The sequence below is a fragment of the Tachysurus fulvidraco genome, chromosome 7 (assembly GCF_022655615.1).
Source record: "Tachysurus fulvidraco isolate hzauxx_2018 chromosome 7, HZAU_PFXX_2.0, whole genome shotgun sequence".
Classification (NCBI taxonomy): Eukaryota; Metazoa; Chordata; class Actinopteri; order Siluriformes; family Bagridae; genus Tachysurus; species Tachysurus fulvidraco.
In genome coordinates, this window is record NC_062524.1 from 27,140,751 (window position 1) to 27,164,114 (window position 23,364).

General features: G+C 39.4%; 1 protein-coding gene and 2 long non-coding RNA genes across 26 annotated transcripts in view; 2 read left to right on the plus strand and 1 right to left on the minus strand.

The window, feature by feature from the left end:
* LOC113650021 (neurexin-1a) overlaps positions 1 to 23,364 on the minus strand; it is a 298,946-nt gene that overhangs the window by 177,705 nt on the left and 97,877 nt on the right. For all 24 annotated transcript variants that reach the window (XM_047815788.1, XM_047815790.1, XM_047815789.1 and 21 more), the window contains 2 exons: positions 13,249 to 13,632; positions 3,706 to 3,909 (listed from right to left, as the gene is read on the minus strand). In XM_047815788.1, coding sequence (XP_047671744.1) covers positions 3,706 to 3,909; positions 13,249 to 13,632 — 588 coding nt within the window. The remainder of the gene's footprint in view (positions 1 to 3,705; positions 3,910 to 13,248; positions 13,633 to 23,364) is intronic.
* Positions 1,368 to 2,445, plus strand: LOC125145111. The gene is made up of 3 exons (XR_007143441.1): positions 1,368 to 1,509; positions 1,629 to 1,714; positions 2,125 to 2,445. It is a non-coding gene; the product is annotated as an uncharacterized LOC125145111 (long non-coding RNA).
* On the plus strand, positions 7,109 to 10,338 carry LOC113650024. The gene is made up of 3 exons (XR_003442315.2): positions 7,109 to 7,934; positions 8,591 to 8,969; positions 9,589 to 10,338. It is a non-coding gene; the product is annotated as an uncharacterized LOC113650024 (long non-coding RNA).

Sequence of the window (23,364 nt, forward strand, 5' to 3'; positions counted from 1 at the left end):
TTAATTCCGCTTGTGTTCGGAAGAGTAAATGGCTTTTTAAGAAACGGTTTTGTACGGGAGAGAGATAAAATGTTAAAGGAGAGACGAGGACGTTGTCTCTCTGTATTGTTATGAAGGTAAACTCGGGCTTAATTCAAGCAGATTCAAGAATGTTCTGTTTCTTTGTACTATATTTAACAAAGCTGTTTAAGAAAATGTTAAATCGGTGTTTTAGGTACTTTTATATAAAAGTAGGGTGGGGGCGGGACTATGTATGAGCTCAGTTTGTGATGTCACAAGACAGTGAGAACCTATCCAGTCTAAGACATTGTTCTCTATGTACAATGAAGCTGAATTGTGGGCGTGTCTATGTGCGAGCAATAATATATATATATATATATAATAAATCAGAGATTTCAGTACTTTTATATAAAACTAAATTGGGGGCGGGGCTATGTATGAGCTCAGTTTGTGATGTCACAAGACAGTGAGAACCTATCCAGTCCAAGACATTGTACTCTACATTATATACAATGAAGCTGAATTGTGGGCATGTCTATGTACGAGCAATAATATATATAATAAATCAGAGATTTCAGTACTTTTATATAAAACTAAATTGGGGGTGGAGCTATGTATGAGCTCGGTGTGTGATGTCACCAAACTCCCAGAATTGAAACGAATGATACAAACACTTGTATTTAAAAGCTCACACACTCTACATGGATTTCTATCATGAATAGTTTTCGTTAAAATACACTTCTTGGTACTTTAGAGCGGGACCTGAAAATGATCCGACGTGTACCTCCGTTTTTAGGAAACTGACTGAAAACATACAGTAGCGTTTAATGTAACCTTCGTTATCAGAGATGTGGTGTTGAGGGGGGTAAAATGCTGAGGGGGTAAAGAGCAGGGATGAAATACAGGAAAGAGTAAAAAGATCATCTACGTTCTTTTAACTGCTAAAAAATAATGATTGTTAAAAATTGAATTCATCGTTACTGTGCGATCGACTCATTTATCTGCATCTAGCAGGAAGAAGTTTCATCCACTCCCACATTTCTTGTGTCCTGTCGGGTTTATAGATAAACCCGGAACTAGAGGAATGAAACTGACGTTAAAGACGGTCGTGTTGTTGAGGATTGTGCTGCTCAGAATCAAATATTAATCCGTTTCACCCTCCATTGTGGCATCAACCTCCACGTGTCGTCAACCTCAGCAGAAAAGTGGTCACAAACGGCCAAAAATCCAGCGTCAGCTCTCTCTCTCTCTCTCTCTCTCTCTCTCTCTCTATCTCTCTCATCAGAGGGAATGCTCTGTTCTCAGGGACACACATGGGCTTTTGGGACATGTTTCAATACCCATCTGATTGACAGGTAAAGTGATAAAAATAATAGACTTTAGATGGAAAACATTAAAGCAATCACAGAAAGTGAAGCGGAGACGTCGCTTCAGGAAACTCCACAGTGCTTCATGGGCAAAACTCTTCCTTATGAACAGGAAGTCAATGAGGCCTGAAACTCACTCAAGGTAAAACACATTCATTTTGTATCCCAGTCAGGAATTCTGCCAAATATCAGTAACCTTAAATACGGTCTGTTAAATAAGGAATAAAAGACTTTTAACACAGGTACTGTATGCTGTTACAGGAACCTAATCAACAGTGAGGTGATGATGGTGAAGATGATGATGTCAAGAATGGAGCTTTTTCTTCCCCTAACAGAAGGTCCTGAAGGTGTTATACTTTTTTTTTAACCACTTTCTCACATATTGTAATTTTCATCTAGTTAAAATAACTACTTTTTCTTTTTTGTTGGGCAACTTAAAGTTACAGGTTTACTTCTGACTGCTTCAGAGCTCTGATACTGGAGACTCCTTCAATAAAAGTTAAATAATCTTCATAAAGAAAGTCTTTTTCTACGTGAAGGATTGTAAAAGATGAGAAGAGAACGCTGTTTTATCGGATTATTTTGATATAATAAGATTAGTGGTGAAGGACAGGGTTTAGGGATGGATGGATGGATGGATGGATGGATGGAGGAGTAGTTGGGACTGGGATGGAGATTCACAGAGCATTCTCTCTCTCTCTCTCTCTCTCTCTCTCTCTCTCTCTCTCTCTCTCTCTCTCTCTCTGTACATATATAGAGTGAGAGCAGCGCTGACGTGCTTTAATGGCCGTGAGTGAAGAGTTGCAGACTTTTTGGCCATTGAAGCTCTTGAAACCACCTCCTCTATATTCCATATAGCAATAAAATAAATAAAAAAAATAAGTTAGTCTTTGTTTGTGTGTGTGTGTGTGTGTGTGTGTGTGTGTGTGTGTGTGTGTGTGTGTGTGTGTGTGTGTTTATGGGAGTCTCAAACAGTCTCAAAATCTGGAGAGTTGCCCAGAATATTTGAAACAATTTTCTACAATATATCGTGATACAATGTGAAAGTCCGTCATAATATTGTCACAAATATCGAACTGCAGCTACTATGATAACTTTTCACGTTAGTTTGTTGAAAATGCCTAAATAAAAGAAAAACATTTCTGCTTAAACTGAGTCATAACACAATTTTCGCTAATAGGGAAGCTCCACTGCATTCAGATCGACCTTTTACAGCGCCCCCTTCTGGTGATGATGTGTTTTAAATTAAAGATAGTTCTCTTTAAACCCACAATCGATCGCCTACATTTTTCGATAATCGATAATTTACATTTTTTGTTTGGTTAAGGAACTAAAGAGGATAGATGTAAAGATGCTATATTTCAACCTAACGGATAAAATATTTTAGATCAAAATTTAACACTGGTCCAAAATGTAAAGTGTGTGACGTCAAGAGGCAGGATTCATTTTTAACCCCGGGTAAAGTACAAGCTGTGTGAAACCACATGGTTATCTGGGGTGTACTAGGACCCATGGGGAATTATTAGCCAGGTGGAATTTTTAGACTGCAGGAGCTGAACGGATCTATTCGCATCAACGTGAATTTTCTCTTTTTAAGCATCGACTTTTCAGTATTTAACAGCTTCTGATTTTTAGTACAGCCAGTCATGATGTAGAACTAATATGCATTTTGTCCAATTAGTGGAAAAGTAAAAATGAAAAACAGATCTGAACGCCGTGGGCAGGCATTAACGTGTCAGATCTGCATGCAAATCACTTCACATCATATGCATGTCAATACCCACTGCCTCTGGTAAAGCATTAGCATTTGGGACACGCAGATCATTCTTTAACAATGCAGATTGGCCTGACATTTGACACACACATGATCTGTACTGCAATCCCAGCAGGCACTGCTGCAACAACTCCTACAATTGAACTCGTAATCCTTTGATCAGCGAGTGGAGAAAGAATCTGGACTTCGTTATTTCTTCACGTTCCTCCACACGGGATCAAAGATTATGATTATTTTCTCGGGCTGCATTACAGGATGTTGATTAGCATAATTATTATTCTTCATTGCATTAGAGGATTGGCTGTGAGTACAGCGTGGAAAAGATTGACTGTCTGTATCGGTTAGTCAGGTCTGATTTGGAGATTGGATCAATGTGGCAAAAATCTTCTGAGAGGCGTATTTGGCCCTTTATGAGGTCTATTTCTTGTTAAAAGCTTCCCACATGCCCATCTGCTTCTGGGCAGCTCTGCAGATTTTGAGACGAATCCCCATGTGTTTGGTCATTAGATGATTTGACATTTGGTGCTGTAGACTCAAGTGTGTGGACAGCGTAGGCGGAGATACCTAGATTAATGGTCAGACGGACTCGTCCGGTCTCCAGCTCCAGTCGCAGCGTGTCGGCGGAGTCCCGGGATGTGGTGGCCATCAGGACACCGTACGCTCTTTGCGATCGGAACCTGAGCGTGACGTCCTCGGCCTCGGTGTGCATGGCCACCGGGAGCTGGATCTTCATGAACTTACTGCCATCGTAGCTTAGAATGGTGGCGTCTGTGGATGAAGTGAACAGATTAGCAGTGAATCGAGCAATCAAGCAAGTTTTACACAAAGATTATCTGGTTCGCTGGTGCAAGAAATTCCAGATCCATAAAAACGACATAAAGAAAAATTCGATTCGATCCAATTCAATTTATTTGTGTCGCACTTTTAACAATTCACATGGTCTCAAAGCAGCTTTTCAGAAGTATAGAAACAGAATAAAAATGTTAACGATTAAAATTAAGTTACTATTTATCCCCAACATTTACCATTAATTAGCAAGTCTGAGGTGACGGTGGTGATGAAAAGCTCCCTGAGAGGATATGAGGAAGAAACCTTGAGAGGAACCAGACTTAGAAGGGAACCTCATCCTCATTTGGGTGACACCGGACAGAAAATAATGTCCTTTCTACAGCAGTGGAATTAAGCAACCAAGAGAGGAACTAACAGGTCAGAGTAAAATCCGAGTTCACCACAGATCCTGCCGAAGTCTATAAATGTTCACTGACGAAGACCCGAGCACAAAGCCGAGTGACGCGATCACAAAAAGACGAGATCAGCACCAAGACTTCCTCATTCTGCTGAGGAGCATCTGGGGAATATTTCACACTGACAGTTTCAGGTTTTAAAACCGTAATAAAAGAAGGAAATCATGGGATGGTTTGGGATGAAGAAATGCTTTTTTTTTGGTTCCTTTAGTCAAGGATTTGTTGTTTATTAGTTTCTATGGTTGGTTGTAAAACATTAGGGTTTTAGCTCTGCTAGCTAGCTAGCTTTTTATTCCTCACAGTAATGTCATCGAGTCAAAGAATCGTCAAGGATTTAATGTTTGTTTTAAATCGTTTTCTCTAAAGACGTTCTGTGGGAGGAAAAATAGCTAGACAGATGTTTACTTCTCACGCTTACAGCTGTATCGGCTAGCTAGCTGCTGTTTGTTAGTTACTAATCTCTACTATAACAAGGTTTCCTTTCAGGTCTTTTAGAAGCTTCAAGAGTTTACAGTAGTTTTGACATTTTGACAAAACTTCTCTAAAGATCTTCTCTGAGAGGCAAAAAATAGCTCATGGGTTTGTAGTTTAATGCTATTACTAATGTTTACAGCGCTGTTAGTTAGCTAGCTTTTTATTATTATGTTGGCTTTGTAGAAGCCAACATTTTGTTTTCCTATTTAAGCTTAGAGAAAAATGTATAAAATTTAATGCGGCCTAGGGCTTTCAAGCCACATGCACCAAATACGGATATGTTGTAGACGCTGGTCTGAAGTTTGTTGCTGTTACTTTTCTAAGCGATCCGAGTTCCGGTACTTCCGGTACTGGGTCTCTAATTGGCCTTTTTTCCCATAGACTCCCTTTATAAACTTTGGAGGTTTATAACTCAACAAGCTTTCGAAATATCTACACCAAACTCGGCCAGCTGCTTTAGGGTGAGACTCTGAACAAAGGTTTAAATCGGTGTACCGACTGGCCTTTCGGTTGTCCCACAGCCCCGCCCACAATATATGCAAAATCAAAAAACTTTTTACAACATGGACATGTGACATATCAAAACACTCAGAACAATGAGGGGAACATCCTCAGGAATATTCGAATGATGTCACATGCTCGTCTCCACTTGCCTCCAAAAGTAACACTGACCCTTATGTCCACCCGCCTCCAAAAAGCACCGGCCTTTGCGAATACTTGCCTCATCAAAACCAACATCAAAGTTTGTTTGCGACGAATTTTACAAATCTAGTGTTTTATTTTGTTTTCCTACTGAAGTTATTCTTCTTAGCCAACTTTTTATAAAATTTAATGCGGCCTACGGCTTTCGAGCCACATGCACCAAATTCGGATATGTCGTAGACCCTGGTCTGAAGTTTGTTGCTATTACTTTTCTAAGCGATGGGCATTCCGGCATTCCCGGTACGGAAGCTCAAAGTGGCCTTTTTTCCCATTGACTTCCATTATAAACTTTGGAGGTTTATAACTCGGCAAGTTTTTGAGCGATTTACACCGAACTCGGACAGGTCAGTAGCTTTCACGATCTTTCTGTCCACTTGCCTCCAAAAGTAACACTGACCCTTATGTCCACTCGCCTCCAAAAAGCACCCGCCTTTGCGAATACTCGCACCGTCAAAGCCAATATCGAAGTTTGTCGCGACAAACTTTACAAACCTAGTTTCTTACTGTATTCATAGCTATACTATAACAATGGTTTCTTTCGGGTCCTCTTTAGAGAGGATTCTTTGTCTTTTCTCTATAAAACAGGGACAATTTTCCAAATGAATAATCCAAAGAAACTCCTCCAGGGATCTTCACATTTAACTTATTTTTAATATAAGTTCAAATGATTTAATATAATTTATTTATGTTTATCTTTTCTGGGGTGTTTCCTTATATGCACAAGACATTTTTTTTATCTTTCACTCTGCACTCGCAGCTCTCTGGAATGTAAAGGTGCTTAATCCTGCCACCTTAAAAGGCTCTCGGGTTCATTCCTGCATGTGAAGTTTACACAAGGTTTCTGTCTCAGAACATTTCCAAGTAGAGACCCTTCAGGAAGATAGAGGCCTTAACCATGCAAGGAACGCAGATTTTTTTCTTAGTGACTACATACTGTATTGTTTCAGTCATTCACTCAAACAGACACAAAAACAATCCCTGAGTACAGAAAAAAACAGAGGTATTCTCTAACGCACAACAAGCACTTGAGAGGAATTCTGTCCATCGTCTCGTCCGTATATAATGTTGTGTGAGTCTATAACGTGAAAATAAACCAAGAAAGAAGATGAGATTTAAATTTGTTCTTTTTTCTAGTCAGTTGCAAAGAAACAAGCAGACAGACAGACAGACAGACAGACAGACAGACAGATAGATAGATAGATAGATAGATAGATAGATAGATAGATAGATAGATAGATAGATAGATAGATAGATACTGTAGATAAACAGACAGACAGACAGATAGACAGATAGATAGATAGATAGATAGATAGATAGATAGATAGATAGATAGATAGATAGATAGATAGATAGATAGATACTGTAGATAAACAGACAGACAGACAGACAGACAGACAGATAGAGACAGACAGACAGACAGACAGACAGACAGACAGACAGACAGATAGATAGATAGATAGATAGATAGATAGATAGATAGATAGATAGATAGATAGATAGATAGATAGATAGATAGATAGATAGATAGATAGATAGATAGATAGAGCATCCTTTATGTACATTTGATTCCTGTAAGTCTGAGTAAACACCCTGTGATGTCACGTGTGATTTGAACATCCAGACACGTTTGCAACAAGAACATGACAAGGGTCTAAACAGCTCGCTGTGGCTCCATAAGTTCCCTCATGTCATAATTCATGTGCTACATTAAAGGAAACAAGCTATCCAGCCCAGGAACCTCCTGAGATCCCTCTGAGTGAATGAAGACACAGTGGAGGAGGTGTCAGGATCCAGGAAAAAAAACATGCACTGAATTACAGAGGAGAGCTGGATGTTCTACTGGGTGTTCTACTGGATGTTCTACTGGATGTTCTAATGGGTGTTCTACTGGATGTTCTACTGGGTGTTCTACTGGATGTTCTACTGGATGTTCTACTGGATGTTCTACTGGGTGTTCTACTGGGTGTTCTACTGGGTGTTCTACTGGGTGTTCTACTGGATGTTCTAATGGGTGTTCTACTGGATGTTCTACTGGGTGTTCTACTGGATGTTCTACTGGATGTTCTACTGGATGTTCTACTGGGTGTTCTACTGGGTGTTCTACTGGGTGTTCTACTGGATGTTCTACTGGATGTTCTCCAAGCTCTCCAAGCTAAAAACCACAGATTCCAGAAAACGTTTTTAAACAACAATCCATTTATTGTGCATTTATTGTACATTTATTGTACATGACTCTTCAGCCCTTTTCATGAGCTCAGATAATGTTAGAAAATAAGAGTCATTATTATACTTCAGACTCTAATTTCATCTGGAAAACACTGTATGTTTCCTCAGAACAATGTGAACCCATGATTGGAAAAGCATCAAGAGAAGGTCATGATACTTAACAATTTGTTCTCCCATTTTAATCCATTTTTTCTGTAAATGTGACAAACACGATTAAACCTGAGTGTATGTTTTTTCCTCTAAGTTTGATAGATAGATGGACTGACAGATAGATAGAATCACAGACATACAGAAGGACAGATAGACAGACAGATAGATAAAATCACAGATGGACAGACGGACAGACAGAAAGACAGACAGGTAGAATCACAGACAGACAGGCAGACAGATAAAATCACAGATAGCAGACGGACAGACGGACGGCTGGACAGACAGACAGACAGACAGAGAGACAGACAGACAGATAGATAGATAGATAGATAGATAGATAGATAGATAGATAGATAGATAGATAGATAGATAGATAGATAGATAGATAGATAGACAGATGAACGGAAAGACAGATTCAGTGTTCACTCCTTCAGTCTCCCTTACAAGGGAAAAGCTGGGGGATAATTAGGTGTGACAGGATGAGGGAGGATGAGGGAGGATGAGGGAGGATGTTCGGGCAAACAATTCAGAGTGCTTTATTAAAATCGTGAAGTATGTATCGTTTTCTCTCTCTCTCTCTCTCTCTCTCTCTCTCTCTCTCTCTCTCTCTCTCTCTCTCTCTCTCTCTCTCTCGGTCACCTGGTTTGCTGCAGGCCAGAACACTATGCACCGATAACTTGATGGTTTCTCAGTCTTTAGTGTAGCAGAAAATCAGGCCACATCACAACAGCTGGCCTGAAAAGACGCCGAGCGAGTGTGGAGAAGAGCGAGAGCCCTGCTTTCCTGCGACACCCACGTGTCTGCCACCGCATGACCAAGCTTACAGAACATAAACACACAGCTCCAGGTGTCATCAACATCTGCCATGTTCCTTCATCCCTTCTCACTATGCTGCTGTTAACCGCTCCATCATTTCTCGGGAATATTTGCGTACAGATTTCACACGACGATGTCGAATACTGCGCTTCTGATTGGTCAGCGGCTCTCGTCACGATCGTTTCCATAGGAACGTGTCATTCACAACATGAACGGGTTAGAAATAGGTGACATCGTTGATAGAGGGAAAGAAAGCTTGGGATCTTCATGAAAGATTTTAAATTTTTTTAAGAAAACAAGAAAAGCTGGTGAAGGACGTGTAACTCTAAATAGATAAAAAACTATAATATGTCGGATAAAAAATAAATAAATAAATAAAATAATAATAATAATAATAATAATAATAATAATAATAATAATAATAATAATAATAATAATAATAATCTTGTATAAATATGCTATTTATTTATTTATTTACTTATTTATTTATTTACTTATTTATTTATTTATTTGTCTGCTTGTTTATTTATTTTTTGTTTGTTTGTTTATTTATTTTTTGTTTATTTGTTTTTACTTACTATTTTGTTTGTGTTTGTAAAATTTGTTTTGTCTAGAGTTTTTTTCTAAACACACACACACACACACACACACACACACACACACACACACACACACACACACAGAGTTTTGGTATTAATTTGATATAAATAATAGTCGCTCTTGGATTGAAAATAATAAATCTGGTCACCTGATATTCCAGAGCACAATATCAGTCAAGCTTTTTTTTTTTCTTTTTCCTTTTTTTTTAACTCCCTCATTTTTTCCTTCATCACAGAAGCGGCAGGTTTATCAGGCATCCGTGGGACGAATCCATTACAAAAGAGCCGACACTCAAAGCTCCATATTTCAGCAGTCATTTTTCACACCGAGCATCTGGAGAAATCTTATAGACATGTATTACATTACAGAGGAGCAAACAAACCCGATGTGATAAAGCGAGCGGACGGAAAGCTGACTCCCGGAATAAGCCGAGGTTATTTACATTATAAATGTCGCCGGCGACGTGCTCGTATCTGTCTCTCAGACCGATCTGGATTCCTCTCAGGACCGCGCCGTACAGGAGCTGACTAACCACAGTGAGAAAAAACAACAGCACCTTTTTGGAAAATCTTGCAAAGCGCTGCAAAAAAAAAAAAAAGAATAAAATGATCCACAACAGTGTCAGATTTAATGGAAGAGGGTCAGATTTATTATATACAAGAGATATTGTGTTCCTGTAGTGGTCCACTGCTGTTCAAATTCTTCTCCAGGGTCCTTGAAATGAATTTTTCATGCTTGTGAGCGTAGCTTACATCAAAAAAAAGATAAAAAAAAATAGAAAAAAATCAAGCATATTTCGAGTTCGGACCGTGCCGGTGGACTTCTGTGGCAGGAAAGTCTCTGAATCATGTTGTGGAAAAATATGATGAAGCTAAAAGCCCCAAACCCAGAGCTAAATGACACTCGTTACACTGCATCGAGGGCTATTTTACAAACAAATAAAGTGAGAGCCGTAACATTAAATTAAAGCGAGCTTGCAACGGTTTATCCGATTCATCTGATCTGATTACATCAGCAATATACCGCTTAAATGTTTGTGTACGATTTCACTCAGATTCTAATTTTTATTTGTCTCACACACAACTAACAGTGAGGTAAAGTAGAATAAAAAAATTAGAGCTGCAATCAAAAATAGATATAAATTAAACTGCATTTCTGTTAAATTCTTTAAATTAAAAAAATATTTTACATTAAAATAAATAAATTTTAATGGGGGGGGGCACGGTGGCTTAGCGGTTAGCGGTTGGCACGTTAGCCTCACACATTCAGGGTCGGGGGTTCGATTCCCGCCTCCGCCTCGTGTGTGTGGAGTTTGCATGTTCTCCCCGTGCCTCGGGGGTTTCCTCCGGGTACTCCGGTTTCCTCCTCCGGTCCAAAGACATGCATGGTAGGTTGATTGGCATCTCTGGAAAATTGTCCGTAGTGTGTGTGTGTGTGAGTGAATGAGAGTGTGTGTGCCCTGTGATGGGTTGGCACTCCATCCAGGGTGTATCCTGCCTCGATGCCCGATGACGCCTGAGATAGGCACAGGCTCCCCGTGACTCGAGGTAGTTCAGATAAGCGGTAGGAAATGAATGAATGAATGAATGAATGGAATGGATGTTTAGCTCATTTGTAGCCCATCATGCTAAATGGGAAAGTCTCAATATGACAGTTCCTATGTTCAACACTCAACATGACGTGAAAAAAGAAAGAAAGAAAGAAAGAAAGAAAGAAAGAAAGAAAGAAAGAAAAAACACAGATCACGTGCCTGAGATCCGCACCAGAGCTCAAGCAAAACGGCTTGGCAATTTAAACTCTCGCTCCTACGCTACATACAAATCGGAGGAGATGAAGCTGAACACAAAAGCAAATGAAACAGCCGCAGCAGCAGCAGCAGTGCGAGCCGCTGTTTGTCTCCGAGTCGAGCTGCGACTGTGAGGAGACGCAATTACAATAAACAGCAACATCTGGCACCGTGCACACAGGCCAGGTTGGAAAGATATCGCCTCTCAGGCACACATCAGCCACGCGGGAAAGAGCTCCATCTAATTACACTCTCAGGGACGTCACACACACACACACACACACACACACACACACACACACACACACACACACACACACACACAAAACCCGAAAGACACTCGAAAAACCTTCCAATTAGGTCCACATTTCTCCCCACACGTGATCAGCTCCATGACAGCAGAGTTCACAGGGTCACCGATTTTCTTCTTTTTTAGAAATCCGAGTGAGAAATTTGACCTCGCTAACAAACCAGCTGTTAAACCGGGACGCCGTGAGCACTCCACACCGAGCCGTCCACATACGCACACCTTACATACCGATGCGGTTTGTTTCTGTGACTGGAGGCTGTCCAATAATCTATATTACAACAGAAAATGTTTAGAATCTGTAAAATAAACACAGGACCGAATACGAACAAACTTCCGTCAACGTTCCGTCAAACGCGATGAGCTTTCCATGTGAATGCAGCTTAAAGACGATCTTCTCTACAGCATGAAAAAAATAGGAGTGTAAACGTCGACCTATTTCTAACATCTGGTTGCCGTGGTTACACAGTAAGATTGATATCGATCTGTGATTACATTACACATTCTATTGGAATATAGAAATATAGAAATGAACTGCCAGCCAATCAGATGCGGGGATTTTTCCCAGCGGTATCATCAGTTTACCAGGTTAAACCAATCCTGTAAATATCTCGCCTTCCTGTGGCTTTCAGTGTGGTGAGAAGATTCCCATCGCAGGAAAACGGCGCGTCCCGCCTCCGCAGCGAGAACAGAAGGTTCCTGTCAGAAAGCCATACGCTCGCTCGTGTCTTTTCCCTGAAAGCCTCGTCTCTCATGACGGAGCGCTTTACGTCTCCAATATGTTTTAAGCTCCCGGGCTCTATTTTCAGATCATTAACAGACTGTTCATGCAGAATATAAACTGGACAAATGTGCATCCAATGACATAATTAACATAATAAAGGTCTACCAAAAGCGATTACGGCGAATTAAACGTTAGGCTGCTACTTTTAATGTCCCTTTACAGAGATAAAGAATCAGCCGAATCGAATATAATATGGAGAAAAAGAAGAATAGAAAAAAAACGTGTGGACTTTTTTCTATTCTAAAAGTCTTAACAGCACCTCATTATAGATTATAGTCCATGTTTCTAAACCTAACGCTTTTTTTTACCAATTCCACCACAATACCTGTCAGTTTTTGTGGGGTTTTTTTTGCGATAATTAACATTTTCAGAGTCGGATCATATTAAATGGGGAAAGAAATCTTTTAAAGCATGTTAACCATCATGTCCACAACCGCGTCCTTATCTACGTACATTGTAGTTAAAGTGCATTTCTCAGAATGTTTTTAATGCTAGATGTTACGCTAGCTAGCTTCTTTTAAATCCATTCATTTACCAAACTCTTTGTAACTGACACACGAACTAACAAGTAACATGAAGCAATCGGTTCTTCAATAAATTGTTCGTTATTTATGTCATGATCTGATTTTACTACAAAGATCCTCTGATTTATACGAAGCAGATAGAAATCTGATTTACAGGGATCTGAAGTTTTGAAGACAGGCAAGCGTGACATCACCACCACTGTTTGACAAACAAAAATGGAAGAAAACTTAAACTGTGGTTTTATAATTGTTTTCCACTGTTGTTTTTTTTTTATTGTAAAAGCTTGAACTGAAATAACAAACATGGCTAGTTCCTGTGGCTTCCAGGGCTAGCATGAAGCTAATCACATGACAGACGAATAAAACACTACACAAAAGTGGTGTGTAAAATTCCATCACATCGTTTCTGATCAGGATTAATGACAGGCCACGCCCCCAAAAAGGAACAGCCTACAAGGGCTGAGTAGCTGAGCGAAGAGTAAAAAAACACTCACCTCTCTCGCAAGACCGGCCCAGGAACCCGGTAGCGGCGCAGTCGCATACATAACGATTCCATCCTTCTCTGCAGATGCCGTTGTTCTGACATGGGTTACTCAGGCATTGCTTAGGTGCTTCCTTGGAGCACGACGGCTTCACCCCTACTGCCTTCTGGACCTCAGCCATGCGCCGAACGTCTTTGCTCTGGCCGTCGACGAAGAGGTCGCGTACGCACCCCACGAAGCCGTAATTCAGCAGCGCCGTCCACACCTCGGTGGGAAACACCAGACCTGCTCGGTTCTCAGGAAGACCACCGAGGTACAGGTGGTCATCCAGGTCCAGGATCTCGCTCTCGCCCGGAGCCTGATAAGGCATGCGGACCGTGTTTACCGATATCGTACCTGAGAACACAGACGATGTTATTCAAAGTCAATGTTTTTGAAAAAAAAAAAAAGAAGGGACAAAAACACAGATGGAACAAAGAACATCTTAGTGCGGCAAAAAAGCAGGTCTGAAAATATCGGTAAAGTTAATACGGAAGTCGATTCACACAAAAATATGTTTAATTAGTGTTTTGCATCGATGCAGAGTCACTCGGTGTATTGACTAAACACTGTGGCATGTTTTTCTTAATTATAAATGAGCGTTTTGTATTGAAGCGCAGCGGCGTGAAGTGGGAGTAATTTGCTGTCTTTCGCCGACATGCTCTGAATCTTCCTTTATTTTCCACGGCCAGTGCAATAAAAAGACCAGAACGGCGACGAGAATCGATTATTTCACCAGAACTTGACTCATTATCCTTTTAAAAGCGTCCCTTACGGAAAACTCGGACAGAAATCCCGAACTTCACGTGTGTTTTGTTCGCATATCATTTTGCACATTACACATCCATCACAACCATCCATTTTTATTATGAAGCATTCATTTCCAAAGTTGAATCGTTTACATGATTCACTCATGTGATATTAGATTTTATTTTTAAATGACATTATTTTTTTGTTTATTTGTACAGTAGACAATTTATATTAGACATTATATTTTGCGGTTTTTTTTTTCTTTTTCTTTTTTTTTGTTTTTTTTACAAACGATTCAGTAAGATGAATCTGTGAATCATACAGTATGATTCACATCATCCTTAGGTAAGTGTCATTTATAATCTACGTTATATAATGTTATAAAAAATATAAAAAGTAGTGTAAATTTGTTCTTTTGTTAATTTCTGGGTCGCAGTAAATGCTCTGAACTGTAAAACGGAGCATAAAGGAGGCTCAGATCAGGATCTCTCCTTGTCTACAGGTTCGATTCTGTATGACGGATCGTTTAGCTCAACTCTCTAGCTGTAGTGGGTATTTATTTAATACGTGGGCTGAAAAACATGATATTGTCATGGCGATGTGTTGAGATGTACTGTTTTTAAGTGGCTTTGAAGTAGAGTAATTTGTCTCCAAGGACTGATGGTTAATACACACACACACACACACACACACACACACCGCTTCACACTTTCAATTACGTACATTTAATTATTGAAGCATTTATTTGCTGCATCTCTGAATTGATATATAGATAAAGAGGACATAAATTAATGAACAGAAAAAAGGGAGAGCAAAATTAAAATTCTGTCTGTCTGTTCTATCAATCATTTTGTTGTAACAATTGTGAAGTTTAACAGTGTGGTGTACAAGTGTACAAGTGTAGTGGTGTGTAAGTGTAGAAGTGTAGTGTGTATGTGTAGTGTAGAAGTGTAGTGGTGTGTAAGTGTAGCAGTGTAGTGTGTATGTGTAGTCTTGAAGTGTAGTGTAGAAGTGTAGAAGTGTAGTGTGGAAGTGTAGTGTAGTGTAGAAGTGTAGTGTAGAAGTGTAGTGTAGAAGTGTAGTGTGTATGTGTAGAAGTTTAGTGTACTGTAGAAGTGTAGTGTAGAAGTGTAGTAGTGTGTAAGTGTAGAAGTGTAGTGTGTATGTGTAGTCTAGAAGTGTAGAAGTGTAGTGTAGAAGTGTAGTGTAGAAGTGTAGTGTAGTGTGGAAGTGTAGAAGTGTAGTGTAGAAGTGTAGTGTGTATGTGTAGAAGTTTAGTGTACTGTAGAAGTGTAGTGTAGAAGTGTAGAAGTGTAGTGTAGTGTGGAAGTGTATTGTAGTGTAGAAGTGTAGTGTAAAAGTGTAGCGTAGAAGTGTAGTGTACTGTAGAAGTGTAGTGTTGAAGTGTAGTGTAGAAGTGTAGTGTAGAAGTGTAGTGTAGTGTAGAAGTGTAGTGTAGAAGTGTAGTGTAGAAGTGTAGAAGTGTAGTGTACTGTAGAAGTGTAGTGTACTGTAGAAGTGTAGTGTAGAGTGTAGAGTGTAGTGTAGAGTGTAGTGTAGAGTGTAGTGTAGAGTGTAGAGTGTAGAGTGTAGTGTAGAGTGTAGTGTAGTGTAGAGTGTAGTGTAGAGTGTAGTGTAGTGTAGAGTGTAGTGTAGAGTGTAGTGTAGAGTGTAGTGTAGTGTAGAGTGTAGTGTAGAGTGTAGAGTGTAGTGTAGAGTGTAGAGTGTAGTGTAGAGTGTAGTGTAGAGTGTAGTGTAGTGTAGAGTGTAGTGTAGAGTGTAGTGTAGAGTGTAGAGTGTAGTGTAGTGTAGAGTGTAGTGTAGAGTGTAGTGTAGAGTGTAGTGTAGAGTGTAGAAGTGTAGTGTAGAAGTGTAGAAGTGTAGTGTAGAAGTGTGGTGTAGAAGTGTAGTGTAGAAGTGTAGAAGTGTAGTGTAGAAGTGTAGAAGTGTAGTGTAGAAGTGTGGTGTAGAAGTGTAGAAGTGTAGTGTAGAAGTGTAGTGTAGAAGTGTAGAAGTGTAGTGTAGAAGTGTGGTGTAGAAGTGTAGTGTAGAAGTGTGGTGTAGAAGTGTAGAAGTGTAGTGTAGAAGTGTAGAAGTGTAGAAGTGTAGTGTAGAAGTGTAGAAGTGTAGTGTAGAAGTGTAGTGTAGAAGTGTAGAAGTGTAGTGTAGAAGTGTAGAAGTGTAGTGTAGAAGTGTAGAAGTGTGGTGTAGAAGTGTAGAAGTGTAGTGTAGAAGTGTAGAAGTGTAGTGTAGAAGTGTAGTGTAGAAGTGTGGTGTAGAAGTGTAGTGTAGAAGTGTAGAAGTGTAGTGTAGAAGTGTAGAAGTGTAGTGTAGAAGTGTGGTGTAGAAGTGTAGTGTAGAAGTGTAGAAGTGTAGTGTAGAAGTGTAGAAGTGTAGTGTAGAAGTGTGGTGTAGAAGTGTAGAAGTGTAGTGTAGAAGTGTAGTGTAGAAGTGTAGAAGTGTAGTGTAGAAGTGTGGTGTAGAAGTGTAGTGTAGAAGTGTGGTGTAGAAGTGTAGAAGTGTAGTGTAGAAGTGTGGTGTAGAAGTGTAGTGTAGAAGTGTAGTGTAGAAGTGTGGTGTAGAAGTGTAGTGTAGAAGTGTAGTGTAGAAGTGTAGAAGTGTAGTGTAGAAGTGTAGTGTAGAAGTGTAGTGTAGAAGTGTAGTGTAGAAGTGTAGTGTAGAAGTGTAGAAGTGTAGTGTAGAAGTGTAGTGTAGAAGTGTAGTGTAGAAGTGTAGAAGTGTAGAGTAGAAGTGTAGTGTAGAAGTGTAGAAGTGTAGAAGTGTAGTGTAGAAGTGTAGTGTAGAAGTGTAGTGTAGAAGTGTAGTGTAGAAGTGTAGAAGTGTAGAAGTGTAGTGTAGAAGTGTAGTGTAGAAGTGTAGAAGTGTAGTGTAGAAGTGTAGTGTAGAAGTGTAGAAGTGTAGTGTAGAAGTGTAGAAGTGTAGTGTAGAAGTGTGGTGTAGAAGTGTAGAAGTGTAGTGTAGAAGTGTGGTGTAGAAGTGTAGTGTAGAAGTGTGGTGTAGAAGTGTAGAAGTGTAGTGTAGAAGTGTGGTGTAGAAGTGTAGTGTAGAAGTGTAGAAGTGTAGAAGTGTAGAAGTGTAGTGTAGAAGTGTAGAAGTGTAGTGTAGAAGTGTAGAAGTGTAGTGTAGAAGTGTAGTGTAGAAGTGTAGTGTAGAAGTGTAGAAGTGTAGAAGTGTAGTGTAGAAGTGTAGAAGTGTAGAAGTGTAGTGTAGAAGTGTAGTGTAGAAGTGTAGTGTAGAAGTGTAGAAGTGTAGTGTAGAAATGTAGAAGTGTAGAAGTGTAGAAGTGTAGTGTAGAAGTGTAGTGTAGAAGTGTAGTGTAGAAGTGTAGTGTAGAAGTGTAGTGTAGAAGTGTAGTATAGAAATGCAGAGTGATAATTATTAAAATTCTAAACTGCAGAAAGGAATAAAAACTATTTAAAAAGAATTGAAATCCTTTAAATGATGAAGAACATGAAGTATCTGAAGAAGCACAAAAAGCAGGTACCACATGTAAACATCTGGAGCCAGACCCGTTTAGCCTGCCGCTGAACCCGGCCAGAGTGCGCACAGCTGGAGGGACGTGACAGTGTCCGGCTCTTGGCAGGAACTCCGGTATCCGTAAGCAGTCACGTCCTCCCCAGGCAGCAGCTAACGACCTCACTCCATCAAGCTCATTACTGAGGAACCTGCTCACGCTCGGGCTCTAAGGGCCCACACGGTGCAGAGGGTGCACATTTCACCTCTCTCATTCTCAAACACACCACCACAAGCAGCTATTCATCTCTGCCATGAGAAACAATCTGCAGTTCCAGCTACTTTCTGAAAAACCGATAGATAGCAAATCTGCAGCAGAACAGGAGAAATAATGCAGACTGAAATGTAATTTAGTAGAAAAACAAACAAACAAACAAACAAATAAATAAATAAATAAGGTTCAGGAAGCCGATCAGCGTAGACAGAACACTGATACACACTGATTACTTTTAGGAGCTTTACCACAATAAATTAAAACTGTAATAATAAATAATGAATCCTTAATAAAAACTATATTACAAATACAAGAAACATGATTTAATCAAAGGAGAAAAACTTTAAACTTACATTAATAAATCTTTAAAAATTCAAGTTACAAAAATTGAAATGTATTTATTGTTTTTTATTTGGAATCATTTCCATGAGCTAAATATGATGTCTGCTGTTATAGGTCTGTTCATCACATGCTGGTTTTTACAGCAGAATGAAGTTAGCAAATGTTTTCATGAGAGATGTCATGATCTTAACCTCATAAACCTGATGATGTTATATATTCATGGCAGGCATTATATATACTGTATATATATCAAATTAATAAATAAAGATGGATATATAAAAAAAAATACAAAAAAACTGATGAATGGATTATTTTTATTAATTCTTAAAAAAAAAGAATTGAAATTGCTGTGGTAAAAGAGAAATAAATGGGTGTGTGTTTATAAGGAAAAAAACTTTTTAAAATTTACTTGTTAATATATAAAATATGCAGTTAAAATATTATTATTATTATTATTATTATTATTATTATTATTATTATTACTATTATTATTATTTATTTATTTTATTTTTTATATGTTTTTTTATTGTTTCCCAACTAAAAACAAATCTAATGTTTTTTTTTTATAGCATTTCTATTTTTCCCCTAGTACATACATATATTTAAGTTGCGTATATTTCAGAAATCCGTGCTAGCAAGAAAATATTTTTTTATTAAAATTCAAATTGTTAACACAATAAACAAAGTGTTTTGGCCAAAGGAATGTTTTTCTGTTTTCAGAGTTTTTTTTTTTATGTAAAGCCAGTATGTTTTCTGTTCTTTAACTAGGAGCAATGATTGAAGTTTAACGTGTGTGTGTGTGTGTGTGTGTGTGTGTGTGTGTGTGTTTGAGAAAAATGAGGTTAGCAACGTCACATGTTGCATATCAGCTATGCTCGATTAGACGTACGACTCAGAAGCCTTCCTGCGGTCTCTCGCTAAGTAAGATCGCGGTGGTTCTTCTCCTCGCCTGTAACCACATCACACACACACCAGGCTTGGTGTAACTGGATTTCACTAATACTCTCTGAGTCGAAGCGCCAGACTCGGCTAACCTAGATGCTAAGTAGAGAGATGAAAGTGGATGTTATGTTATGTCACGAGCGAGAAGTGAAGCTAGTGCCTGTACCATGACTTTTATCTCCGGAATCCATGTTACTTTAGATGAGCTTTGTCAGGGTGTTTGTTTTTCCTTCCTCCATCTGCGTCACCTCTCTTTTATTTATTTATTTATTTACACATTTCACCCCTCTGTCCAGTTCAACGTCCCAACATCTTCTGACACTTTTTGTGCCCTCTGCTGATAGTGACTGAATTTGTTATCTGTTATGAGCAATTCCTCGTAGCCGCGGGTGAAACGACCGCTCGGTTCTCCGCGTCGACTCCGACGCCACATCGCCCAGCTCTCAAGGGAATCTTTGTGCATATCACTTGAGAAAAGAAGCAGAAGTACTGGGAGGAAAGTCATAAACATGTGAGGTTTACTTAGCAGCAGTAGTAGTTATAGTGGTAGTAATACTGTGTAGAAGTTGTAAGGTAGGTGATAGTAATACTAGCTTTAGTAGTAGCAGCAGTAGTACAGTAGCTATAGTGGTAGTAATACTAGTTTTAGCAGCATTAGTAGTTATATTGGTAGTAATACTAGTTTTAGGAGTAGCAGCATTAGTAGTTATTGTGGTAGTAATACTAGTTTTAGGAGTAGCAGCAGTAGTAGTTATAGTGGTAGTAATACTAGTTTTAGTAGTAGCAGCAGTTCTAAGGTAGGGGATAGTAATACTAGTTATAGTGGTAGTAATACTAGTTTTAGTAGTAGCAGCAGTTCTAAGGTAGGGGATAGTAATGCTAGTTTTAGCAGTAGCAGCAGTAGTACAGTAGCTATAGTGGTAGTAATACTAGTTTTAGCAGCATTAGTAGTTATAGTGGTAGTAATACTAGTTTTAGCAGCATTAGTAGTTATAGTGGTAGTAATACTAGTTTTAGGAGTAGCAGCAGTAGTAGTTATAGTGGTAGTAATACTAGTTTTAGTAGTATCAGCAGTTCTAAGGTAGGGGATAGTAATACTAGTTATAGAGGTAGTAATACTAGTTTTAGGAGTAGCAGCAGTTCTAAGGTAGGGGATAGTAATACTAGTTTTAGCAGTAGCAGCAGTAGTACAGTAGCTATAGTGGTAGTAATACTAGTTTTAGCAGCATTAGTAGTTATATTCGTAGTAATACTAGTTTTAGGAGTAGCAGCAGTAGTAGTTATAGAGGTAGTAATACTAGTTTTAGGAGTAGCAGCAGTAGTAGTTATAGTGGTAGTAATACTAGTTTTAGGAGTAGCAGCAGTAGTAGCTATAGAGGTAGTAATACTAGTTTTAGGAGTAGCAGCAGTAGTAGTTAAAGTTGTAGTAATACTATATATTATATTATATTATATTATATTATATTATATTATATTATATTATATTAGTTTGTGTAATTATTTCCACACCTCCCCAGCTTCTGATGTCAGTCTCTCATGAGCCTTTACTCTGGAGCTCAGTAGCTACTGAGGGGATTCATAAACCCTGTGACATAAAAACCCAACACAGCACACACTCTGAGACTCACACACTCCCGGGACGACTGTTTTAAAATGTTACTTTCATCCGATGCATTATTAATCAAAAGAGAAAGGTCCCCGAACGAACTTCTCAAGGTTCACACACAACAAACTAAGACCTGGATAATATCAACATACGCCGAAGTCAAAGCCTTCCTGGTGAAGTCTGAACACTCATCGGCCATCTCGAAGACAGTAACCGCTAGTTATACAACACCAGAGTTTTATATACTCTAATGGGGAGAAAACAAAGAAAAGAACTGAATATGAAGTTCCATGATTCGGTGCAATCTGACAAAAGAAAAAAAAACACCAAATCGGTTATTTCCAGTTGCTTTGCTACTTATCTGTATTTAGAGTTTGTGACACGAGAGTCGCTTTTTTTCTGTACTGACAAACGTAATACGACGTAGCACAAAATAATTAAGAAACTGTAAAAAGACAAGGCAGGAATTTGATGATCATTTACATGAGAAGATACAAGGGATGATATTATTTTTTATTTATTAATAGCATCAGATTGTTAGATATAAAAAATCCCCTCTGATTTGATCTACACTGCCTACACATTCTTGGACCTGACACTTTCACTTTAATACTCTGAATTTTCTCGGTTTCTTTTCCTTTGGGACTATAATGAGTAAATTATGCAGGTGGCATTCTTCCCAAGCGCTCTCGACGTCTCCGATTTGATAAAGCATGATAAATGGAACTATTCATAACATTCAGAGGGACGACGAGGGATGAACATGACAAATCGCCTGTGCTGCGTGTGAGTTCATGCTGTCAGGAGCTTTAGTGCATTATAAAGGGTGGAAGCTATAAAACTGGGTGCGCCTCTGACGCCTGCCTGAGCTGCTTATTGAATTGTTTCGATATTGCCATTGATGACTTAGAGCGTTTGTCGGGCGCTTCGTGATCCACCTGCTGGCTGTATCCCATCGGGTGTCTACTGAGCCACAGAGTACCAGCGTGGGTGAAGAGCTCACACCCGGGTCACAGATTTGAGGCGAGAGGGGAAAGGAATAAAAAAATAAATAAATAAATAAATAATAAAAAAAACAGCCGATTGCATTATCCTGCATCTCGGTCGGCACGGTAACAGGCTTGGTCCTCGGAGGAAATCGGCTCTCGTTTCCATAGCAACGCAAGGCAGAGAGAAAGAGAGAGAGAGAAGGAGAAAGAGAGATAAAGAAAAAAAGGAGAGGGAGATGGGAGGGAAAGAAGCCGAACAAAATGGACGAGATGTGGAACGAGATAGGGGGATTGGGAAAACGAGGAGGTGGGGAAAAAAAATAGGTTTGGAGTACGAGGGGATCAGGGATGTCGATCAGAATGCACAGCGCTCGCCTTTAATCGTCTGATACTCGCAGAACCACTGAAATAGAATTTATTAAAGCTTAATGCGCAATGGAATCTATTAATCTTTAATAAGGCTTCGCCAAGCGTTGGGGGCTTCAGGGTTAGGTACTGAAGGACACACTCAGGCTTCAGCATGTGTTTGGACTGGAATTGTTAGCTCTCAGGGTTTGGACTGGGATTACTCTGATATTCAGGTTTAGAGAACATCAGAGGTGGTATTATACTCGAGAGAGAGTGCGACAACTGCAATTCTCGTCCTGTGAGTGTTTGGGAAAGGATTACGCTGCACTGCTGTGTTTTCGAGGACGATGCTCAAAGGCTGTGTGGAACACGATTTAAACCAACACTCGGATTAAGACGCCTGGCAAAGCAGTTTATACAAGAACTTTCATTGAATAACTAGCCAGCCATTATCAGACGTTATCAACACTGCACGTTCATCAGAGCTCGGATTCGGTGTCAGTAACTTACATCCATGCTGGAAAATATCTGTTGTTCAGAATCAGGAACAACAGCCAGAATTTCATCGATCAGTTAATAAAGTTTTGTGTAAATGTATTTCGTTTGCTAGAGATTGTAAATTACCAATTCAACAGCTGATTGACATGTAGCCACGCCCACAACACAATCTCTACTGTATAAAAGGCAAAGCTTATAGAGTGCTGACATTGACCATATGACAACTAAATGATGAAAAAGTTAAAAAATGTTCTAAACCAGGGGGTCGGCGACCCGCGGCTCCGGAGTCGCAAGTGTCTCTTTCGTCCCTCTGCTGCGGCTCCCTGTAGATTTGGAAAATAAATATTTAATTAAAATAGATTTTATTTTATTTAGTTAATTTAAAAAAAAAAATTAATTCTAAATTCTAAGATTATGATGCTCTTGTAACATTAAAATAAACCGCGTTTGTTTGTTTGTCGCTCAAAATAACTGTAAAATCCGACACAGAAGCAGACGCATTTTTTGTTTTCTGCAGGCGGCAAGTTCAAATTTTGATGTCATGAATACCAAGAGGACACAATTAGACATTGATCACTCACTCACTCATTTTCTACCGCTTATCCAAACTTCTCGGGTCACGGGGAGCCTGTGCCTATCTCAGGCGTCATCGGGCATCGAGACAGGATACACCCTGGACGGAGTGCCAACCCATCACAGGGCACTCACACACACTCTCATTCACACACACACACACACACTACGGACAATTTTCCAGAGATGCCAATCAACCTACCATGCATGTCTTTGGACCGGGGGAGGAAACCGGAGTACCCGGAGTAAACCCCCGAGGCACGGGGAGAACATGCAAACTCCACACACACAAG